The sequence below is a fragment of the Halichoerus grypus genome, chromosome 8, assembly GCF_964656455.1.
Source record: "Halichoerus grypus chromosome 8, mHalGry1.hap1.1, whole genome shotgun sequence".
Lineage (NCBI taxonomy): Eukaryota > Metazoa > Chordata > Mammalia > Carnivora > Phocidae > Halichoerus > Halichoerus grypus.
Window position 1 is genome coordinate 120,471,474 of NC_135719.1, and position 25,456 is coordinate 120,496,929.

Below are 25,456 nucleotides of genomic sequence, written 5' to 3' on the forward strand. Positions count from 1 at the left end.
TGTGATTTATTCTTTGACCCATAATTATTTACTAATTTTTTTCTTCATTGAGAAATTTTAAAAAGATACAGAAAACAGCACAAAAAGTGGAGCTTAATAAAGTTTTTTAAGGTAAACACCCCTTTAAACCGACATCCAAGTCAAAAAATGGAATTTTTTTCTGGCCATTTTCATGCCCCATGTGCGTCATTCCAATTACAATCCTTTTCCTCCCCTGAAATCAACTATTATCCTGATCTCTATAGTAATCACCTCTCTGCATTTTTAATAATTTTATTTATCCAAGTGTACGTTCCTAAATAGTTTCGCCTGGTTTTTGTTTTATTTAATATGTCTTTTACATTTCTTAAACAATAGGCTTCCTCCTGTCCATCCTTTCCTTTTTTCATTAGAATGTACTTATTGGAGAAAATGGGCCCTTTGACCTATCGTTTCTGAAGTCTGGATTTCGTGGACTATATGCTCACAATGTAGTATAATATACTCCTCTGTCCTCTGTGCTTCCTGCAAACTGAAAGATGGATCCTGAGGTTTTATTCAGAGTTGTTTGGCAAGCCTATCAGTAGTATTGTGTTCTTTTTATCAGGAGGCACATAATGTTTAATTGCCTTTCTTTTTAAGATGTTGGCACCTGTCACTACTCAATATTTAGATGTATTAATTCATTGAGGGCTGCTGAGTGATTGCATTAAAATTCTATAATTTCTTTTTTAAAAGTGTCTTTATTAAACCTACATTTTTGGTAGGTATTTTCCCTGGATATAGAATTCTAGGTTGGCAGGTTTTAATTCTCTAAGCACCTTAGAGATATCATTCTATTATATTCTGGCTTCCATAATTTGGCCATCTTATTGTTGCTCATTATAGATGATTTGTGTATTTTCTCAGGCTGCTTTTGGGCTTTTTCTCATTATCCTTTGTCTCTAATAGTTTGACGTATGATGTGCCTAAGTGTATTATATTTATCCTGTTTGTGGTTACAGTTTCTTGAATCTGAGAATTAGTCTATTTCATTTGTTTTAGGAAATTCTTTTAGCTATTGTCTCTTCATATATTGCTTCTGCTTTATTTTCTCTTTCTTATCCTCCTGGGACTTTAATTTCATATATGCTAGATCACCTGCACTCTACTTGTCTCTTACACTGTTCTGCTCTTTCCATTCTCTGTTAAATGAAGTTATAATCCAATGAGACTGGTGTCCTCATAAGAAGAAGGGACACCAGTGATGTGTGTGCACAGAGAAAAGGTCATGTGAGCACACAGGGAGAAGGTGGTCATTTGCAAGCCAAGAGAGGCCTCAGGAGAATCAAACTTGCCAGCACCTTGTTCTTGTACTTCTAAGCTCCAGAACTGTGAGAAGATACAATTTTGTTGTTTAAGTCACCCATTTTGTGGGATTTTGTTATCGCAGCCCTAGCAGACTAACACAGAGACTAAAGCTGGTTTCTCCATATGGCATTTACCCATTCTACTCTTGAGAAAATAAAGTAAGGGGTTGACCATTCTCAATCTAATCAGAAGGAACTAGGTCAGCGCTGGGTTGCTTCTTTAGTAGGAATACGTCTACTTCTCGTTTCAGATGTCTCAAAGTCAAGACCTGGAGGGTGCTTGTTGCAGGTGCCTTTCTCTAACTGGGGTCTGTGTCCTAAGCACCAGGAAATTACAGGATAGTTCACTCAGCCTTCCTGGTCCAGCCCCATCCTTGACTGTAAGCCTCTTAGGCTTTTTTTTTTTTTTAATCAATCTCTATGCCCAATGTGGGGCTCGAATTCACAACCCTAAGATCAAGAGTTGCGTGCTCTACAGACTGAGCCAGTCAGGTGTCCCACCTCTTGGGCTTTTAGTGGAGAGTCTGACAAGTCTCTGTTGTCCTCTGCTCTGAATGTTCTGTCCCTTGGAGATTTTACGCTTAGTTCTTTATTCTCCTTCCCCTGGGCAGGTTCAAAATCTGGCAAAAGCTCCATGGAGCAGACCCCTCCCACTGGGGGGGCGGGGGGGACTTTGTCTCCAAAACACTGTGTTAACGTGGGACCTGCATTCTGCCTCTCCAGCCCAATCCCATAGCTCCCAGGACAACCCCAGCACTTAGCAAATGTCCTACAGGGAAGATTGGCCATGTGGTTGGGGCACCTCTAGATTCTACTCTGTCCTATCAACCCATGTGGCCATTGCAAATTCTGATTTCTTTTGACCCCAGCTGCAGCCCAATCTGCAGCCTCCATGCAGAAGCCCCTAGAAGAGACGATGGTCCGCACCTCCGACTGGGCTAGAGGGGCTCTTCCTTCTTCAGAACTTGAATTCTTCTAGCACACTTTGTTACCACACCTCTCTGACACCTTTACGGTTTTTGTGATGTAACCACATTGTAGTTATTGCAGTGGGAGCCACCCACTGCATCCTCTGGGGGATCTGAAGTCCTACAAGTCCTTTTTTAATAGAAATTTTACATCGTTCTTTTTTCCTCCTTGAAAGAATATTTCCACATTACCTATTCCACCCCCCCCTCAGTTTTTTTGCACCTTGGAGGTTTTTATACCTCACAGCAATGCACCATGTGCTAGGGTTCAAATGGTCAGAAATTTGTGGAGTATTTTTGGTTTTCCGGGGGTTTTTTGTTTTTGTTTTCTAAAGTGGAAGAAAGGTAAAGGGGAAGTGGAAAAGGAGAATGGGTACTCTCTTAGGAACACTGATTTTATGAAAGAATACATACAGAATTTGAGAATCTAGAACTGGAGTTCCTTTAAAGCAGCTGTGCCTAGAAAACCCTTGGAAAGTCTGGGTGTCCATTTCCCAGTTTTAATATTGGAATCCTAAATCAGCTATCAGGTCCCTGCCAACCCAAAGACTGCATAGTCATCTATACTTAAAAGTCAGCCCACTGTGGGCCATACCTTAAATCAGTACAAAAATAAGCTGGGAGAGGAAAAAATCTATAATACTATTGCTAATTCTTCCCTATTCTCTCTTTATACAAACGTGAAAAAGATTCCAGAGAACAGCCCCAGGGGAAGGAGGTTATCCACTTTCTATTTTAAAAATCAAATTGACTTAATAATTAAAAACTTTTAAAGATCAGGTAAAAGATAAAATTAAGCCCAAGGATTAATTCTCAGATAATCAATCTATAAGATTAGGGGGTAGGAAACGTAACAGTCTAGTGCTAAAATACCACTTTTGTTCAGCTAGACCGCTGCTGTCCCATCTGGTTGGGCTTCACAGGTAAGCTGCTTCACTCATGCTTTCCAAATTCCAAAAGGGGAAAAAGGCCTTTTGAAAATTGTTTAGTAACCAGACCACAGAAATAGGATAGTTACATCAAAAGTGGGCTTCAACAAGTTTTGAAAGGCAGATGTTTGGTAACAAATATTGTTAATTCAGCAATAGGCAAGCCAACAACTTCCCTAAACATTGAGCACTAGACGAATTTTATGTAATACACTTGGCACAGTCCTCTATTACTTTCCTAATGGCCATTTTCCAGTTTGATGCCATGTATCACCTGGAGCAGATGGTATATTGAGCTGTCCTGAGAATAAAAAATAGACATTTTTCTACCAGTGGGAAGCAACCAGTGTGAGACTCAACTGAGCACGTGAAGACACTATTATCAAGAATGAAGAATGATCCATGCTGTTTGAAAGCTGATGGCCTAGATCCAAATTTATGGAAAGCTGCAGGCATTTTTCAGAATACATCTAGAGATATGATGAACTATTTCTTCCTAATTTCTTTGATATCTGGGGTCAGCCAAACCCCAGGGAGTAAACTTGTCCATCAACAAAGTTTCCCTTTAGTTAACATCATCAGGGAGGCCAAAGGAAAGGAAGAGACCCTAATAACTCTTTGTAGAAAAATAAACAAGAATCTGCAGATGGATAAAAAGGAAAAGCAAGATAAAAATATTCCAGGTGTGAAAAAGGAGAGAGGAAAATGGACATAATGGAGATCTATGAAGTCTAAAGAAAAGTTCTTAGGAGAAAGAAATCTGAGCATCACTATGTCAGTAAGGGTCTGTATGAAGGTTATAGTGAAATCTGGCTTCTAATTTTTATGTTTAAATTTCCCTCGGTCACTTTTCTGATAAACTTACTACATTAAAAGAGAAATATCATCCTCTATTTCTACAAATCAGTCCTTTCAGGGTACAACATGCCAAAGGTCAACAGAGCCAACATTAGCAGTAGGTTCATACTAGGGATATACTCACCTGCTTCTGGATCTGCAGGAATTCTCCACATGTACAGGTTAAAGTCATCAGAGCCTGAAAGGATATACTGTTGGGATAAAAAAAATACATATTTATTATTTATATCTTGATTGATAAAATATCTACATCTATCTACCTATCTATGTAAAGATTTTTTAAAAAATAAACGAGACAAATGGGCATATATTCATAAGGCACCATGCACAGCAAATACCCTCTTTAAAGTATTTGCCAATTAAAAGGCCCATTGGCTAAAATTCAGCAACAAAAACCAAACAACCTAATTAAAAAATGGGTAAAGGACTTGAATAGACATTTCTCCAAAGAAAATATATAAATGCCTAATAAGCACATGTAAAGATGCTCAGCATCACTAATCATTAGGGAAATGAAAATCAAAATCATGGGGCGCCTGGGTGGCTCAGTTGTTAAGCGTCTGCCTTCGGCTCGGGTCATGATCCCAGGGTCCTGGGATCGAGCTCTGCATCAGGCGCCCTGCTCTGCGGGAAGCCTGCTTCTCCCCCTCCCACTCTCCCTGCTTGTGTTCCCTCTCTCACTGTCTCTCTCTCTGTCAAATAAATAAAATCTTTAAAAAAAAAAAAAAATTCAAAATCACGAGATAGCATTTCACAGTCATTGGGATGGCTAATACCAAAAAAACGAAAACATAACAAAACAGAAAACAAGTGTTGGCAAGGATGTGGTGAAACTGAATCCCTGTGCATCGCTGGTGGGAATATATAATGGTGCAACCACTATGGAATACAGTATGGAGGTTCCTCAAAAAGTTAAACATAGAACTACCATATAACCCAGCAATTCCACTCGTAGGTATATGTCAAAGAACTGAAAGCAGGAACTTGAGCTATCTGTACACCAATGTTCATAAAAGAATGCTTACAATAGCCAAATGTGGATATAATCCAAATGTCCATCAATGGATGAATGGATAAATAAAATGTGGTATATACATACAACAGACTATTATTCAGCCTTAAAAAGGAAATTCTGACCCTTGTTACAATATGGATGAATCCTGAATGCATTATGCTAAGTGAAATAAGCCAGATACAAAAAGACAAATATTGTATGGTTCAACTTATATGAGGTGCCTAGGGTAGTCAAATTCACAGAGACAGAAGGCAGAATGGTACTTGCCAAGGACTAGGGGGAGAAGGACTGGGGAGCTGCTGCTTAATGGGTATGGAGTTTCAGTTTAGGAGGATGAAAAAGTTCTGGAAATGGATGGTGGTGATGGTTATACAACAATCTGAATGCAGTTAATGCCACAGAACAGCACACTTAAAAATGATTATAATGGAAAGTTTTGTTATGTGTATGTATGTGTATATACATATATTTAAGATTTTTATTATTGAAGCATAGTTGACATACAATGCTACATTAGTTTCAGGTGTACAACATAATGATTTGACATTTCTACAAATTATTCAATGCTCACCACAGTAAGTGTAGTTACCATCTGTCACCATACACCATCACAGTATTATTGACTATTCCCTATGCTATACTTGGCATCTCTGTGACTTATTTATAACTGGAAGTTTGTGCCTTTTAATCCCCTTCACCTATTTCACCCATCTCCCCAACCCCCTTCCCTCTGGCAACCACCAATTTGTTCTCTGTATCTATAAGTCCGTATCTGGGTTTTGTTTGTTTTGGTATTTAGATTACACACATAAGTGAAACGATATGATATTTGTCTTTCTTTGACTTATTTCACTTAACATAATACCCTCTAGGTCCATCCACATTGTTGCAAATGGCAAGATCTCATTCTTTTTTATGGCTGACTCATATTCCACATATATATATATATATATATATATATATATATATATATATATATACACATACACACCACATCTTCTTAATCCATTCACCTCTTGATGCACACTTGGGTTTCTTCCATAGCTTGGCTACCTTAGTAAATAATGTTGCAAAAAACACAGGGGTGCACATATCTTTTCAGATTAGTATTTTCGTTTTCTTTGGGCAAATACCCAGTAGTGGAATTACTGGATCATATGGTAGTTCTATTTTTAATTTTTCCAGGAGCCTCCATACAGTCTCCACAGTGATTGCTATGTTATGTATATTTTATCTCAATTTTTCAAAAAAAAACTTCTAATGCAGAACAAAAAATTAGGGGCTCCCCAGAGATCTTTTTTGCAAGTGTAAGCATCCTGAATGTCCCTACTGTCAACTGACATCTTTGAACAGGAAGCCATCGCCAACCCAGCCATGAGTTAGTGCTAGGGGCATAAGCAATCCCCTTTTATGTGGCAGCTTCAAACTACTTGATCTCAAATAGAACACTGAGCCAGACTGATTCTAATTAGGACTTATAAAAGCATTGCCTAACATTGTCTAACAGCCACAAGTCACCAACCCTGACAGCTCATTTATTTGCAAAGATTAACAAAAGTGTATTACTTTAAGTTGAAGTCAGCACTACTTCCTTTTGGTGTCATCTCCTTATTTCCCTAGAAAAAGAAAGGCCTACAGTTTTCTTCTTCTTTTTTTTAAGAGAGACGAGGAAGGGAGGGGCAAAGGGAGAGAGAGAGAATCTTAAGTAGGCTGCATGCCCAGTGCAGAGCCTAACGTGGGGCCCGATCTCACAACCCTGAGCTCATGACTTGAGCCAAAATCAGGAGCTGGACACTTAACTAACTGAGCCATCCAGACTACCAGGGCCTACAGTGTTCTAGAGAAAACTTTTTACTTAAAAATGTCACCGTGAACAATTCCAAAAACTGTTAAGTTCAACTTACACACAACCTCATGCCTAATATAAATACTTTACAATAATTAAAAATCAATTCACCAGTCTTCAAAATACTTGTAGGAACATGAGAGAGGAGGCAAAAAAAGACATATTTAAAGATAAAGAAAATGCTATCCACAGGGTTAGGTGATTTAGCCCAGGGCACAGTGGAAAAAGAAATGGGTCCAATTTTCTCATCTGCTTGCTCTCTGTTATTGTCTGAATGTTTGCATTCCCCACCAAATACACATGTTGAAATCCTAATGCCCAGTGTGATGGTATCAGGAGGTGGGGCCTTTCGGAGGTGATTAGGTCATAGGGTAGAGCCTTCATGAACAGAATTAGCACTCTTACTAATAAGAGACCCAACAGAGGTCCCCAGGTGCCTTCCTCTCTGTGAGGACACAAAGAGAAGTCCACAGTCTGCAACCCGGAAGACGGCCTTCGCCAGAACCCAACCATGCTGGTACCCTCATCTTGGACTTTCAGCTTCCAGAACTGTGACAAAGAAATTATTGTAATTTATAAGACACCCAGTCTGTGCTATTTTGTTATAGCAGCCATAATAGACTAAGACACTCTCTGAAGCTCATTTAATTCTAAGATTCTATGCTTCCTCTGAAAAGGAATGGGGGAAATCAGATCAGAGCTAAAAGTCTCTAAGCTGCTGGCTCATTGTTACTTGACAAGTCACTACATAAATACGCTCAAGACAAGGAAACCCAAAGACTAATCCCACAAGACTTCAATTGAAAAGTTTCCTTAACAACATCAAAAAACAACTTGATTTTAAAAACGGGCAAAGGACTTGAATAGACATTTCTCCAAAGAAAAAAATATGTAATGGTCATACACAAATGGCCAATAAACACATGAAAAGATGCTCAACATCACTAATCATTAGGGAAATGCATATCAAAACTATAATAAGATACTATCTCACACTTATTAGGATGGCTTATATCAAAAAAACCCAGCAAGTAGTTCCTCAAAAAATTAAAAATAAAATTACCACGCAATCCAGCAATTCCACTTCTAGGTAAATATGCAAAAGAACTGAAAAGAGGATCTGTAAGAGATTTTTGTACACCTATGTTTATAGCAGCATTATTAGACTAGCCAAGAGGTGGAAGCAACCCAAGTGTCTATCAACAGATGAATGTATAAAAAAAAATGTGGTATATACATAAAATGGAACATTATTCAGCCTTTAAAAGGAAGGAAATTCTGACTTGTGCTACAACATGGATGAATCTTGAACATGCTAAGTGAAATAAGCCAATCACAAAAAGACAAATACTGTATGATTCCACTTATGAGATATCTAGACTAGTCACATTCATAGAGACAGAAAGTAGAATGGTAGTTGCCAAGGACTGGGGGGAGGGAGGAATGGGGAGCTGCTATTTAATGGGTATGGAGTTTCAGTTTGGGAAGATGAAAAACTTCTGGAGATGGATGGTGGAGATGGTTACATTATGATGTGAATATACTTAATACTACTAAAGTATACACCTTTTTAAAGTTTCCTTAAAACAAGAAGAAAAAAAGAAAAAGTGAATCCTCATTGCCCTGACTTTAGGATTCATCCAGTAACTCCCTATAGTTTATGATACCTTCCTCATAGGAAGTTAGGAAGCTGGAATTCAGGAACCCAAGGGCTTTCCTCTACTAACCAAGCACTTATGTGCCAGGTACTCTGGGACTCACGAAGACATGTAAGGTAACACCTGGGGTCCCAAGGAGCTTAAGGTAGAAAATATACATGTAGGTACACAACTACGGTGCCAGGAAGTAGAAATCGCTAGGTGCCATTACGACAAATAAGATGCCTGGTGATTCACAAAGAGGCAAAGCAAGACGGAGTTGAGCACTGAGCTGACCTTGGGTAAAGACGTGGAAAAGGTGAAAGGAAGGGGCAAAGGGAAAGTAACGGGTGCTGTTTCAGCAGAAACAGGAAGCATGGCATAGCTCAGTCCTTGATACCCTGCTCATATCCCTCAAGCCTTACTGCTTCATATACTGGACCTCACTGCCAACTGCCAGTATCGAAACCAAAGCCTAGGAGACTGCAGGCTGCTCTGGTGAATGAACACTTCTTGGAAGCAGCACTCAGCCAATGACTGATGGAAGTTGGTGTATCAATATCAGCTTTCTTGTTCCCAGGTGGAATGAAGTGGGTGCTCAATACTCTCTCCTCTCAGGATCAAGCTCCAATTGCCCACAGTTGTTGCTGGCTCACTAAATCACCCTTCCTTTCCCTACTTACACCCCTACTCCTCTAGTATTTCTTGCATTTCCAAATTAACCATGTGCACCTGAAACTTGAACCCAAAATAAGACACATGGGGAGACAGAACATAAGAGAACTATCCACTAATTATTTGTATATATAATATATACTTTATTACTCAACATCTCATTTCATGCTCTATGTTTAAAAGAGGCTATAAAACTTCATATAGAATTCCTGCTATCCTGCCCCCCCCATACCTTTCACAAACTAAACAAACAAAAAATAAATATTACAAAAAAAGTGGAAAAAAAAGTGAGACAGGCTTGGCTTATCAGAGGTTTACTCTTTCATAGTGAAGGATCAGCGCTTTCCTATTTGCTCAGCTATTCAGCAGAGAAAGTCATGAAAAGGTAAAAGGGGACTCCCAGACAGAATGCTGACTCAGAAGACTGCCTTAGAAGGGAGAAAACGCCCACAGAGTAAAGGCCTTTGGAATTTAATATGACAGCTCCTAAAATATGTAGAAAATGCATATAATGTACAGGCTTCCCCTCAGGGATAAGGGCAATTCCTGACCCTCTCTTCCTCTTGGAACCATCACAAGGGAACAGCTTGGGATGATTTCCAAGGCGGGGGTCTTGACCCACTGCTGTCTAGTCAGACCGTTTAAGTGTTCACACACAATGGAATCACAAAACTGCCCTGGAATTCATTTATGGCATTTCATGGTTGTCTGCTGGGCCCCTTCCAGCATTAGAAGTTGGCTGCCTGGGACACTGCTGACTGTGGGAGACTGAAATAAAAATGAGTTCATCCTTTATTCATTAAACAAATATTTATCCAATGTCTACTATGTGTTGGGCACTGTTCCAAGGAAAGAAATACAGAATTGATCAAAAAAAGATGCTGTCCCTGCCCTCATGAAGCTTCTTATATTTTACTGGGTGGGGTGAGAAAAAATTACATGCACACGTAATGTGAGAGGACAGTGGGTAGAGGGAAAAAAGTTAAGAATATATATGCGTGTCTGAGGGTGATAAGTATTATAAAGAAAAATTAAATAAGAGATTAGGACATTTATAGGGTGCTGGGGGTTGGCTGTTTCTCTTTTACATAGACTGATCACACAAGGCCCCTCTGATAACATGGCATTTTGAGCAGAGCTCAAATGAGGGAACAAGTTGTATGAATATCTGGGAGAAGAGTCCTCCAGGAGAGGGGACAGAGTTCTGGGCTAATTTAAAATATAAGATAGCCAAAAGAGCTCTTTTGTCTTTTTTTTTTTTTTAAGCTTTGCAAAAACACAGATTATTTCAAGCAGGCTGAGTGCAGAGATACGTTTAACATCATCAGAGCAGTTGGAAATGTTCCCCTCTTCTAAGGGTGTATTGGAAGGGCCCATCTCCTCCTAGAGTCAGGTTGGAGCCTCGACTGAGGCCGTGCTAATAGATAGCGCTCAAGAGGACAACTGGGGCACTGCTAGTCTTGACTGGCCTTCTCACAGATATTTAAATATTTGCTGTGGGATGCAAGGAAAAATTAGCAAGAGAACAAAGACCAATCACTACCAGAAGAAACCCAAACCGCATAATTATATCCAAATCTAGAAACACGGTAATTATTTAAATTAACCAGAAAATTGAACTTCACCTCAAGTGGTGAAACTGAAGGTACAGGTTTCTCTTTCTTTTCCCTTTTATGTTGATATCTAATTTCAAATAGTCTCTGCATATTTTTACCCAGGGAATCTGGTGTTGAATCTGAGGCTGACCTGGAGTAAAGACTTCTGGCCTAGATAACAGAATGGTTCAGCAGCAGATAACCCTTTAAAAATAAGTAAGCTATAGAAACGTAACAGAAAAAATGTTTGCCCCAAATTCCCACATTTAACATTTTTACTCCCTTTTATGATGGAGGACTTCACAAGCAAAATTCATATTTAAAACACTAGCATGAAAAAACTTAAAAGATTGCTGTTCAGTTCTAAAAAAGCCAAAACTAAACAAGGTGATACTAAGTTTATGGCCAAGTGTGACACGAATATAAAGAATTACCTTCTCTTAGGTCTTTTCTTTGACTTTATTCTAAACAGTGTGGGGGGTAAATGACAAATTAAAAACTCACTTCATAAGAATTTTTTATCTTATATCCTGAGATGAATAGGGCAGGGCTCCAAAGAAGGAGAAAAATATTTTAGATAGTCTATTATCTAGGCAATTAAAGCCCCATTTCCCAAAATGCTCTAGATTGTGGGGGGGAGGGGGGAGTGGGAGACTCACAGTCTAGTTCAGATCAGAGAGTGGGAGACGTACTTAATTTTAATTTGGCTTTGTGAGTAAGATGGGTGACACCACTGCAAAAAGTTGTGTGGATTCTTATCATCCACAGTCCTTCCCAGCTGGCCACAAAGGTTAAAGGCTGGCCACACTCTGACCCATCGCACTGTTCATTCATTCTATAGTTACTCATCTCGATGCAGCCTAGTTGTTCTAAGCAGAGTTAACCTGAGGCCAGTGCATTTTATCTAATCCACCGTCAGTATGGAATATTAACTTGGTCAAGCAGAGAGACTCAACAGCTGTTCTTCTCAATAGGTTTTAAGAAGGAACCACCCCATCAACACGCAAAAAGATGACCGCATTAGCACTCTGTCACTGTCTCATTTGCCCACATATCCTTGTCAATCCATTAACCGTTATAGAAAACAGCCATTCACCTAACACTTCCTACTCCTGGTAGGCTGCTGCAGCGCCCAGCATCCCCTCCAGGAACTCCTGCCCCTTTCATCTCTTAGCATTCTCCAATTACACAAGCTCTGAGAAAGACCTTTTTCTATTTGCAAAGGCATTTTGTTAGCTGAATACCCAGAGAAGTCCATGCCTCTAAATATAGAGACCACCTTTATAAAGTCACCCAAGTCACAAGAAATTTTTAATAACCTGAAGGTTCAAAGAGGGATCTAAGCATGGCCTGGCCTGCCACAGCAAAACTGCCTACTATTTAGAAGCCGCTTAGAAGAAAATAGAAGAAAAAAACAAGCAAAAAAAAAACCAAACCCAAATTTATTAGCCATCTTCTAGTAAAGCAATTATTTTTCTTTCCCCAATACCTTTATTTAAACGTGTTACAGATAACCCTACCAACAATACTCTAAGGCCTCACCGGGCTTAGAAACATAGATATAAACAGAAACTGCCCCCTTCTTCCCACCCAAAATCCACATTAAAAAGAGGAAAATGTTCTAGACAGCAGGAGGGATAGGCCATCACCTGATATGCTTCAAGAATAACCCATTAATGTCTTAACATGCCTTTTGCTAACAGAGAAATCTCTTTCTGCTCCATTTCTAAGTGTATGTATATGTACGTGTGAGTGTGTGCCTGTGTGTTTGCACAGCATGTGATATTCCCAAACATTTGTTGATAAAGAAGGGAACATATCAATCAGTTACTATTCATTGAATACTGATCAACTTACAGTTTTCTCCAAGGCTCCTTCTATAGTAATTGATTAATTAGTTTCTAGTAAATGGCATGCCTATCTAATTAACTGTATTGACTAGGATAGAAAAACCAGATGGCTCTTCTAGCCTAGATTAGTAACAGCAGAGAGACCGCTATTTAAATCTTACTTCTCCCTGACCTTTTGTCAGAAAGGCGGGAAAAATGTGATTGAACAATTTCGTGATGTGCTCTTTCGAAGACGATTTCCAGAAAAAGGTTTGCAACTGGTATATAACATTCATATCATTTACACCCAGTACCTGCCACAAATGCCATCCAAAGCAATCAGGGCAATTTTGCTTTGGAAATGGCCAAAGCCATAGGTTCATTTTATCTTATTTGTGGTAGGAGAAATAGAATTCCCTTGGCTCCCAACAAAAAACGCAAATATGCATACCCATAAGACTACCACTATTTTTCGCTCATGTGAAGTTATATGACTCTTGCTTCTTTGGACCACTTGCCATTTCAGCTCCATTAGGCTCCTGGAATTCTTTGGTTTATTAAAATAACCAAGTAGGAAAAATTCTATTAATAAAGAAACATTCCGTAAAGACAGCCAGTAATAGTCAAATAATCAGTAGGGAAGAAATGTAAAAATGCTCTAATCTCCAACAGCTGCTTGTAACAAAGTAGCCCGCATTACTTAAAGATAATTTTTATTTGGCAAAACTCTTTTGGAAAGCTGGGCAAGATGCCGGCAATCAACCCAATGGCCTTCAGCACTGATCTCTCCTCTGTGGGCCTCAGCTGCTGTATGTGGGGCCTGCGCAGGGGAGAGAGGGCATCACTCATTTCAGTCTGCATATGAGTATTTATACTCTTCATTCAAGCAGGGGTCTCCAACCACTCAGAGGAAGAAACATTACTTTCCTTTTGCTCCAAAGTTTGAAGACACCCAAAAAAGAGGCAAATCTCTAAGGAAGATAGGGCAGGTAGAGCAGGAAAGGTTATACTTTGTTCCCTTCATGAATATCTACCGGCAATTTCCTAGTAGAGTCCAGCCTCCGAGCCAGGAACTATACATTAAAGGAAAAGTGTCATGTTGTGTCACCAGATCACATCAATTCCTTTTGTTCCTAAGAAGAAATCAGCTCACCTGTGTTCCTTCTCAGCTAAACACTTATAAACCAGACCATATGTAGCAGGCCTGCTATACTCCAGAACCTTTTAAGCTTTCTAAGCTCTAAAACTGCATCAGTAAATGGACTAAAAGATCTAATCCATGGGTAAAATCTTTTTTTTTTTAAGATTTTATTTATGTATTTATTTGAGAGAGAGAGAGAGAGAGAAACAGCATGAGAGGGGAGAGGGTCAGAGGGAGAAGCAGGTTCCCTGCTGAGCTGGGAGCCTGATGCGGGACTCGATCCCAGGACTCCAGGATCATGGCCTGAGCCAAAGGCAGTCGCTTAACCAACTGAGCCACCCAGGTGCCCTCCATGGGTAAAATCTTAATTCAGGATTGCTAACACCCGAAACCTCTAGGCTTCAGGAATTCCACAAACTCTTTAATTTTATATGCAAAATGATGTGCATATGTACATTTTCCTGAAATAAGTGTTCATAGCTTTTAGATTTTCAAAAAGGTTCAGGATTCAAAAAGAGTTAAACATGGCTGATTTAGTAAGTTATTTTCATGCTACCTTCTCTCTATAAAATAAAAGCCTCTAAATAATTCACCTAAATAATATATACAACAAGGAATTCCTCTTCCTCATTAGCCCAGGGAAGATGCTACCAACACTTGCTCTGTAGAACCCAGGTGGCAGCATGTCTATGAGGAAGAGAAGAGAGCACGATCACAAGCTAGAGACTGAGTCTAGTCCTCCTTCTGTGACCGAAGACATCTGCAGTTTCAAACACTATAGGCCTCAGCTTTGCATTGGGGTGAAATCTGTCACTGGGAGGATTCAACATGAAATGAAAGTGCTTCAGAAGCTAAAGGGCTAAAAATATACAAGACAGAAAAGAAAGATGAGGAGAAGAAAATATTAGCCTCGGGCGCCTGGGTGGCTCAGTTGGTTAAGCGACTGCCTTCAGCTCAGGTCATGATCCTGGAGTCCCTGGATCGAGTCCCGCATCGGGCTCCCTGCTCAGCAAGGAGCCTGCTTCTCCCTCTGACCCTCTCCCCTCTCATGTGCTCTCTCTCTCTCATTCTCTCTGTCTCAAATAAATAAATAAAATCTTTAAAAAAAAAGAAAATATTAGCCTCAAGTCACAAAGCAAGTCAAAGGATGGACCCCAAGAGTGTGTCTTTATTTCAGATAGAGGAGAACATATGGCATGCCATGCCCCCAGGGAGCTGAAGCTGGGCTACATGGAGTTATAAAAAGAGCAAAGTTACAACTTCGCGTGTTTCACTGGCCCGGAGCACCCTTACTGGTGAATGCCGGCACCTCTGCCATACCCATATAACGTCAGCACAGAAAGGCTGAGTGATGATGTAATGTCTGGGGCCAGGCCACGTATTCAAGGCCATTCTGTTGGACTCACAGGGAACAAGTCAGCTCTCCTCTCCAGGGGATAAGTTAGAATGATTTCATTCTCATGATTTTGGGGGCCCTGCCATCTACCAAGTTTAAAAGAAAGACCTGTGTAAGCGATCCCAGTACTCAGACACTCCAATGCTCAGCCCTTTCGAAAAAACGTTATCATACTTTCCCTTTCCTTCCCCATCCCATTTTCAGCAAGAGGTAGGAACTTACAAGGCCAGGCTTTAGGTAAGACCAAAGCAAAAGAAGATTTAAAAATTACCACACCAAGGACGCCTGGGTGGCTCAGTGGGTTAAGCATCTGCCTTCAGCTCAGGTCATGATCCCGGGGTCCTGGGATCAAGCCTGCTTCTCCCTCTGCCTGTGTGCTCGCTCTCATGTGCGCTCTCTCTCTCTCTGACAAATAAATAAATAAAATCTAAAAAAAAAAAAAATTACCACACTGTCCATTTCCAGGCTACATATACCTGTTAGCCTGAAAGACTTACTTCCCAGAAGCCTGAGCTCTGCTGGACTGTCACAATCTAGGGCAAGACCCATTTAAGGAATTGTGAGAGAAAGGGAACAAAAGCTGAGTGCTGCCTTCCAAGTGTGTGCCAGAAGAGCTAGCAGGTGGAAAATTGGCCTTCTTTTTTAACCCTGTTAAGAGACTGGCTCACTGAGTATGCAGAGGGGAGTGTGAAGCTTGGGAGACAGAATGTATCCAGTCAGGCTTCAGGGAGAAAAGGAAAAACAAAAAAATCCAAGTATGATGGTGATAGCAAGGAGGAGAGCCCTTGGATTCAGGCAGCCTCCAGAGGAAGGAGTGCTATTTTACTGCAAGATTTTTTTTTTTTTTTTTAAAGATTTTATTTATTTCAGAGAGAGAAAGCACAAGCGGAGGAGACAGGCGAAGGGAGAAGGAGAAGCAGACTCCCCACTGAGCAGGGAGCCCGATGCGGGGCTCGATCCCAGGACCCCAAGATCATGACCTGAGCTGAAGGCAGACGCTTAACTGACTGAGGCACCCAGGTGCCCCAACTGCAAGATTCCTCACCATACTTTAAGACTAGAAGGTGGGCTGGTTTAAAAAAAAAAAAAAAAGTTCAAGGGTGTATTTGGCCTAATTGTTTCTGTTGCTATTCAGCCAATCTGATGTCACTTATGCCACTTTATCTGATGACAGAAGTTACTAAACTTGAATAATAAAAAGATTATACTAGAAATAAACAAACTATGTATTTTTGGCCAAAAGTAGGGAAGAGAGATTGTATATAGGGCTTTCAATGAAAATCTTGGGACCCCTGGCTGGCTCAGTCCGAAGAATGTGCGACTCTTGATCTCAGGGTCAGGAGTTCAAACCCCACATTGGGTGTAGAGATTACTTTAAATAAATTAAAAAAAAAAAAAAAAACTTAAGAAAAAAAGAAAATTTCAAAGAGGTTATTATCTAGCAGTCATGTGTCTTTTTTTTTTTTTTAAAGATTTTATTTATTTGAGAGAGACAGAGAGACAGACTGAGCATGAGCGGGGGGGGGAGGGCAGAGGGAGAGGGAGAAGCAGACCCCCCACTGAGCACAGAGTGGCAGTCGTGTGTCTACCACAGCCTCTGGCACACAGCAGATGTTCAGGAAGTATCTGCTTTCTTATTTTAAAAGATGGGGGGAGAGGGAGGCATAAGTAAGGGTCCAGTAGGAGGCAGGAAAAAGAAACTTGTCTCCACTCACCTATGAATTAGTGACAGACCAAGAAACTAAAAATGAGAAAAAAATATCCTGCTGAAGCACGGAGGTTTCAAACTGCTGGCTCTTAATGCAGAATAGGTATGATGTACAGATTTATTTTATCCATACAATAAGGTATTAATTTGTCGTGATATTTAAAAAAGATCAGGAGATTTTACACTAAAATCTTGATTTCTGGCTTCACTTGAAAAAATCCAGAGACCCTCATGGCAACAATGGGCTGAAGCTGAGCCAAAGCTTCACTTAGATGTGACTCATTTATATTTAGATGGGGTGGGGTCTCTACAGTTGGCCACAGTCCCACCACCCCCATTGACGATTTCTAACACAGTTCACTCATTTTTGCTGCTTGCCTTGCTTCTCCTGGCATCAAGATGTAGAGTGAGAAGGGCTGTAATGCGACTCTTGATCTTGGGGTTGTGAGTTTGAGCCCCCCCACCCCGTCGGGTATAGAGACTACTTAAAAATAAAATTTTAAAGGGTGCCTGGGTGGCTCAGCCGTTAAGCGTCTGCCTTCGGCTCAGGTCATGGTTCCAGGATCCTGGGATCGAGCCCCACATCGGGCTCTCTGCTCTGCGGGAAGCCTGCTTCTCCCTCTCCCACTCTCCCTGCTTGTGTTCCCTCTCTCGCTGTGTCTTTCTCTGTCAAATAAATAAATAAAAATTAAAAAAAAAAGATAATGCCTCCCCCCTTCTTCCTCTTTAAAAAAAAAAAATCTTAAAAAGACAAAGAAAAGGCTCTACTGAGATCTCAAAAATCTGGGTTCCAGTCCTGGCTCAGCTACAAACATGTATATGTCTTGACTTATGTCCCCAACGTCTCTGAGCCTCAGTTTTCTCATCTATAGAAGGAGGGTTATCCAAAATGATCTCTAATAGCTCTATAATTAGAATTCATCTACAATGGTGGCGCTGAGTATAGGGGAGACACAAAGTAGGCTCAGCCTATTTCACACTCTATTCCCTGAGTCCAATTTCTTGAAATGTTAATTTCATTTGGAGGCTAAAGAAGTACCTAGTGAACCTAGGACAGTCTAAAAGGAAGTATAGGTTCTCTGGCACAGTATCTGGTCCATTTGTGTGGAAAGACTATCTCACTGTAATTAAAAGCCAGAAGACTGTCTCAGATAGATAGATCACCTAGTGTCTTTCTTGACCATGTTCATTCCTATTATGGAAATTCTCAGATTCCTCCCTGGGATGGTTATCCAGCCCATGACTAAATGAAGAGTTCCAGAGCACAGAGCCTCCAGCTGTGGGTGTTCTCAAAGTATACAAGAACAAGAGCAAATATAAAGACCAGTATAAGGAAAGAGTAGGCTTTGGAATTTGAAAGCAGCAAAAAAGATCCTGTCTGGACTAGTCAAAGACTATACATGTCAGTCCTGCAGATCATACTGTAACCGTGGCACCCGCTGCTTTAGCTCTGAGTGTGGGAAGAGCCGGTAAGTCACCTCTTAGAGACATGTTCTAGCAATGAGACAGTAAGTTTGGCGTCCTGTACAGCACTTACAAAGTATAAGCTCAGTAGGTTATTCTCACTAAAAACCTATTACTTAATTCATCCTCATAAAGTCCCTGGAAGTTGAGCAGGAGAAAATGGTACTTATCAATTCTGATTTATAGTTAGAGAAGCCTTAGGCCTAAAAAGCTAAAAACCACACATTGACCAAAGTATTCAAGATTTGCTTCAACAAATATTTATTGCGCTCTCACTGTGTGCCAGGTATTAGAGTCAGGCAATGATGAATTCGCCACATTTCATTTCTTAGTCCCTAGGGAGTGAACAAAACAGCCTAACATAAATCTCTGTACTTCCTATTCCCTAGGTTATATACTTCTGATAATCTCTATGGGGACTATGAACAGACTTGAAAGACTTTACCTCTGAAATGGATCCAAAGTTAGATTCAATGACTTTGCATCCTCCTTCACAGAAAACCATATATCCCAACCAAAAAACAATCTAGTTTGTCAGAGAGGATACAGTACCCATAGACTTTTCCCATAGGATAATCACACATAAGGGGTGCCTGGCGGCTCCAGTTGGAAGAGCATATGACTCTTGATCTCAGCAGGGTCATGAGTTCAAGCCCCATGTTGCGTGTAAAGATTACTTAAATATTTTTTTAAAAAACACACATAATAAATTAGTCAAATCTGAATAGAAAAAAATGAAAAGCTATTCAATGTTCTTATCACTATATATAACCTTAAAGACAAAAACAACTACGTCTTGTCAGTGTACATAACCAGGACAATCACAAAATACCTACTCCGGTTCTGCCTGTACCAATACCTGTGCCAGTGTATCTGGGCAAAACGGGCGTATAACCCAGGTCAGAGGTTCTCAATCGGGGCAATTGTCCCCCAGGGGACATTTGGCAATGTCTAGAGACGTTTTTGGTTGTCTGCGGGATGACAGGGGAGACATCACTGGCATCCAGTGGGGACAGGCCAAGGATGCTACTATCTTGAAATGCATACGAGAACCCCACAAAACAAAGAATTATTCAACCAAAATGTCGATAGTACAGAGGTTAAGAAACCAGGGTCTGGGTGTTCTACATATTGGCTAGAGGCCTGTATTCTGGGTCTTTTAAGGGCTCCATGCAGACAGGTTCTGGCTGATAATATAGGAACTGAAAGAAAATTAACATCTATTCTCCTTTACATCTTTCATTGTTCCCTCAGCCCCTGTGTTTCTGGTGATAAAGCCTAATAAACCATTACATTTAGTGCCTGTTTTTTATTGGTCATTGAAATAAGAATCACATGCATAAGAGAGTGACAGAAGATAGAAAAATTAACTTAAAAGCAAGGAAGAAAGGCAAGAAGGAAGAAACGAAGGGGGAAAGGGAGGGAGAGGCCTGGTTGTCATTTCTACATCTAAGTGAAACTAAATCAACCAATCTAAAGAGTAGACAATGATCTGTTCTGTTGTGAGTCTGATCATATCTAGAAACTGCTTCTTCCCACCCAAGAAACAAATAGCCTGTAAAAACTAAGTAATTTCAGGCATTATGGCTTCTTCAAGGAGACATCGCTTATATAACTGAGGCCACCTAGTGGTTTCCAGTGTGGATCACAGCTAAGTAGGCCCTAGGAATCTGCCTTCAACATAAATTCTGAATTTAGATACATATTCTCTATTTACAAAAGGGACATCCCTAGTCTAGACAACTTAAAAGATATTTTCAGTTTCTTTAACATTTAACTCAACTCAACAAGCATTTATTGTGCTCCTACTGCATATACTAGTCTTTAAGCTCTGATGTTGGGGAGCATGTAGCAATTCCAGTCTAGGAAGAAAAACCCTAGGTCCTGCCTTCAAAGAGCAGGGTCTTCACAGGTTCCCCAAGAACTGTTTCTTTTATGTCCCTTGCCCACAAATAACTCTAAAGAGGTGAGTACAGCATGTGAGAATTATGTTAAAGATGATGAGGAGCCCAAAGAGAACACTAAGCATTAGCAAGAGACTAAGGTCTCTCTTTTTCCAATCTAGATGTGAAATAGCCTAATATTTGTTCTGTTTGAGAAGGGGAAAAAAAACACCTATGTGTTTATTTGATCAATGTTTCTTTATATTCGTCTTTACTCAGCTTGATTACTGAGACCAGTCTAACTGGTCCACTCACTGACACCCACTTCAGAACTTCTATGGCCAAGACAGGTGCAAGAATGCCAAGCATGTTTTTTAAACTGCCAGCTCTAAGTCAACATCAATATCTCAATTCCCAGTGAGACTGTGAAAAGACTGGAAACACAGCTTGGGTTCTCCTTCCCAGTTGTGATGCTGGCAATAAAAAGTAAAAGAGTCAGCATCTGGCTTCCTCTCAAACAAAGCTGCTCAGCCCATCTCATCCAAGAAAAAGGTGCCATCCCAAGGGGCCATTCAGGATATATGTCTCTTGGATGGTACTTAGGGTGTTTCATTCATCATTGTGTTTTATTGATACACACACAAAAAAAGTCTCTCTTTTTTTGGCAGGCTAATATTCCATGGACTCCCTCCTTTCTTTTGAAATGACACATTCTTAGAACCTTAAAGTCTGTTCACAAACCTGGCAAAGCTAGGTTGCTCAGAACTATACTGTGGCCAGCCTTGGTTCATGGCGTGTGCCTCATATTACTCAATGGAAACTCTGATGAAGAAACTCAGTATTATGCTAGAACGTCCAGAGACACCGTGTGCCTCAATTGTTTCTACCTGACATGATGCTAAAGAGAAATAAAGACCAGCACAGAAGGAGCAATCTGAGAGGAAAGCATGAATGTGGGATGCAGGAGACAGAGGGCACCTACCTGGTCACGATCCCCTGCAAAGCAGCAACTTTTCATGGTGCAAGAGTTGAAGTAACCCTGATTGTCAAACTGGAACACAGGCAGGCGGGAGTGGATGTCATAGAGCACAGGGGGCAGGCGACGCCTCAGGGCCAGGAGCTGGGTGCCGTTGCTGTTGAATCGCACGCTCATGGCACTCTGGAGGGATAGATTGCCACCATAGCGCAGGAGAGAACTGGAAGGCAGGAAGCATAGGGATTGGGCATGAGGCAGGCTGGACAAGAGTCTGCAAAATGACCACATTTACTTCTTCCCAAAATGTGTCCAGAATCTCCTGTCAGGCTTCTACATCTGAAAGGTATTTCAGAAGGTAACAGTGGGATAAGAATGGCTCCTTGATTTCATTAGAGTAAGTTATCTAACCTATCAGTTCCTCTTTTCAATCTCCAAAAGGTGAATTACCAGTAAATTTACAGGAAATAGAGAACAAAAGCATCATGAAAGAAAAGACGTATTAAAATGATTAGTTTTTATTTCATTCGCCTGAGCTAACTACATAATCAAGTAGATACTCACCAAGTCCCTGCGAGGTGAGTCGTGTCCACTCTAACTGGCTAATCATGGATGACATTTAAGGGACATATTTATCCTTGTATTAGAGATACAAAGCACCTTAGCAAGAAAAGCAGATACTTTACTGTTTATTCTGGGTCTATTTTATTTTATTATTTTATTTATTTGAGAGGGAGAAAGAGAGAGACAGAGCACGAGAGCGGGGAGGGTCAGAGGGAGAAGCAGATGCCCTGCCGAGCAGGGAGCCCCCGATGCTCGATCCCAGGACTCCAGAATCATGACCTGAGCCGAAGGCAGCCGCTTAACCAACTGAGCCACCCAGGAGCCCCGGTATTTTTTTTTTTTTTAACAATAATCATTTTATTACTGGGGTGCCTGGGTGGCTCAGTTGGTTAAGCATCTGACTTCAGCTCAGGCCATGATCCCAGAGTCCTGGGATTGGGCCCCTTGTCGGGCTCCCTGCTCAGCGGGAAGCCTGCTTCTCCCTCTGCCCCTCCCCCAACTCATGCTCCCGTGCACTCTCTCTCTCTCTCAAATGAATAAGTAAAATCTTTTAAAAAATCATTTTATTACTTAAGCATTTATTTCTGAATTTTTAATCTGTTCACAGAAACTTTATATTCTACATGGCATAACTAGACAGTAAATATTAAACAAAAAATTTCAATTAAATGCAGGGCAAGTAGTGTAACAATTAGAAAAGCAAGATAACTTGTTTTCCTATACAATTCCCAACAAGGTTATATGTACTTTGGTTAATATATTTATCTGTCTTCAATAGGGAGAGTGATATGCTCTGGTTCACCTACTATTCTTCTGTAGACTCATAATATTCCTAACATTAAAAAAAAAAAAACTCACACAGTATGATTCCAAATAATTTCCTTTGATGACTCAGAAGATACTTTCAATTTTACAGTGAACCAGGATGGCCATGAACATTAACAATTATATAGTACTAAGTAAAAAAGGCCGCGTATCTATGTGTATATCTTTCGTAATTAGTACCCTTGATTAGCTAGACTCTATTTTATCATGAAGGGATGAACTATTCACTGACCACATCATAACCAACTTCTTTTGTATTCTGGGTTCAATTCCTGGGGCACTGAATTACTGGTAGGAAAGTGAGGTTAAGTATATACATTGGGGGTGGTACAGAAATTCATGTGACATCAAAACTACAAACTCATTTTGCCTCACACAGACATTGTTGTCCTAATAATCCTAGTAGTTTTAGGAAAAAACAGTTTATAAATTCCAGGGAATCACAGAGCTGGAAAGGGCCTCGAGAGACCTAAATTAAGAGCCTGGCAGATTTATCTGAACATTTTTACGGAAGAAGTTTTAATAGCATTTTACCAAGTGAAAACTTAAAAGAGCTATATACTACCAGAAGAGATATAATGTTGAATGAAGCAACACATTTTCTTTTTTTGGCATGAGCGTGATGGGTAAGATTAAGAGGACAGGAAAGGAGATATCCCATGGGAAAAGGAGCCCCTGGAACCACATACAAAGGCAGCTGCCAACCTGGCCTAGTCATCAAAACCATCTCTATCCCCACGAGCGCGGGTCAGTGCTGTGTCTTCCAGAGCAGTCTTCTCTCCAGAGGGAGGCATGCCCTGGTACGCGGCAACAAGGCTTGGGGCCAAACAGGCTTTAATCCTTTTAGGATTGAAAAGAGAGAAAAGACTTAGGAAACCGACCCTAGTACTCCAAACATCAAGGAGAAGGCCGGTAGCCCTGCAGGCCCCAAGTAATAATCTCTGCAAAAAAATGTTCTTATAATGGTCCTAAACAGAGGCCACGCTCACTCACATACAGAGAATGAATGACGGGGCTGTTAGAGTCCAGGCATTTCCTTTACAGTGTGCCCTAGCTGCCACAGGCATGTGGTGTTATCTAAACACTGAGCTCGAAAACAATGAGAGGCTTTCAATCTAACATCAGCATGGAGTGTACAAATAAACCACCATCTGTAGGACTGGAGAGGAGCTGGGGGTGGAAACAAGATTGAACAAAAAGAAACTTGGCCAGCCCCACCAGCAACAGCAGCAGGGATTTGCATCAGCTCCAGCATCCCTGACAGGACGGCTGGGGCCTCTGGCCAACACTCGTTCCATCGGTTAACAGGAACTTCCTCCGCTGATTCTAGTCAGACCTGTAGAAGTCTACCCAGGACAGGCATCGAGCCCATCCCACCCCCACCGGAGCTCCCTGACCTATGTCTGCATTCTAGCCACTCTACAGAGGCCTGTTTGTGTGCTCTAGGAGAGTCACTAACTTCTCTTGCCTGTGCTTCTGGGCAGGGAACTCCTTTCTCTCACACAGAGGGTAGGTATGTAGAGCTTGCTCCTGGAGTGTTTGGGGGTGCCAGCTAAAGAGCAGCAGCTGCTAAAACGGAATACTTCATGTTTGGGCACAAAATTCAATTCCTTCCAGAGGGCAGAATGATACCTGAAATCCAGAAAGTGAACTATGTTAAACATGATTTCTCAGCAGGGGTTCTACAGCTGGCTCTTCCTGATGCAAATGGTAAGGATGATCTAGTTCATTAGGAAGAAAAAGCTTAGAAGCAGTTTGCCCTCACAGTCAAGATATAAAGACTATGTCAAAGATGCTATAGTTTAAGGTTCCAAATGTAATGTGCCTGAGAAATCATCTGGGACTCTTTAAAAATGTGGATCCACCCCCAGATATTCTAATTCAATCTGGGAAGTGGGCCCAGGAATCTGAATTTAACAACCCCAATTAATTCTGATGCATGTGACTTTCTAACCACTTTGAGAAACATGGTTCCATTTTGGGATTTTGGGGGAGAGTAAGCAGGAAGAGACGGGAGAGTGGGGCCAGGGGGGAAAACAAGGTGGAGAGAAGGCAGATTACCAGAGGTTCAACAAAAAACAACACAATATGGCACTTTTTACAGCCCCATGTCTATTAGCAGAAAGGACTCTAATTCCTTTTAAAAAAATCAGAGTTCCTCTCTACCAACAATGCCTGAAATGTCTTTTTCCTGTCATCAATACATTCCCCAAAGGAGAAGTTTCCCATTTCCTCTTGGAGAACTGAGGGAAGACTGCCTCAATCTTTTGGAGATGATGGAGATTGAGGTCACTATCCCCACTCTTCAGAGAAATGGCCACCATTACGCACCCAGACAAGATGAGCAGTATCTTGAAAGAATGAGCAACAAGTTAAGATGAATTCAACTCAAAATATCCCTATTTAGAAAAAGAAAAGCAATAAATCTATTCCCAACCTATCTTCAACAAATGATTTGTCATAAAATGCAACAAGAATGGGGTAGGAGGTAATCCAAGGGTCAGCATGTAAAAGATCCAGGACGAAAAGCAAGAGAACCACAGAACAACAGGAAAATATTTCTCACTAGTGTGGTCTCCTGGATTTTTCCTTTTTTGCTCCCTCCCACCCCCAGTATTCAAATGGATTTCTTTATTGCTCTGGCAGAGTAAAAAGAACATTTTTAAAAGTACTTGGCCAAGGCTAAGGCCTTGGAATAGAAGAGAAACAGGCTAAGGCTGTTTCCAAGGAAAGTAACTGGGAGTATCATGTTCAACACAAGACAGGGCATTGATAACGTTTCCAAGATCAGATTCCACAAACCTAGATTTCCATAAATCCAT

The 25,456-nt window shown here is 40.7% G+C and overlaps 1 protein-coding gene across 3 annotated transcripts in view; it reads right to left on the reverse strand.

The window, feature by feature from the left end:
• DCAF5 (DDB1 and CUL4 associated factor 5) overlaps positions 1 to 25,456 on the reverse strand; it is a 105,045-nt gene that overhangs the window by 23,488 nt on the left and 56,101 nt on the right. For 2 of the 3 annotated variants that reach the window (XM_078053840.1, XM_078053841.1), the window contains exons 6-7: positions 21,255 to 21,468; positions 4,208 to 4,274 (exon numbers count right to left, since the gene is read on the reverse strand). In XM_078053840.1, the coding sequence (XP_077909966.1) occupies positions 4,208 to 4,274; positions 21,255 to 21,468 (281 nt within the window). The remainder of the gene's footprint in view (positions 1 to 4,207; positions 4,275 to 21,254; positions 21,469 to 25,456) is intronic. The other variant, XM_078053842.1, reaches the window with a different exon arrangement.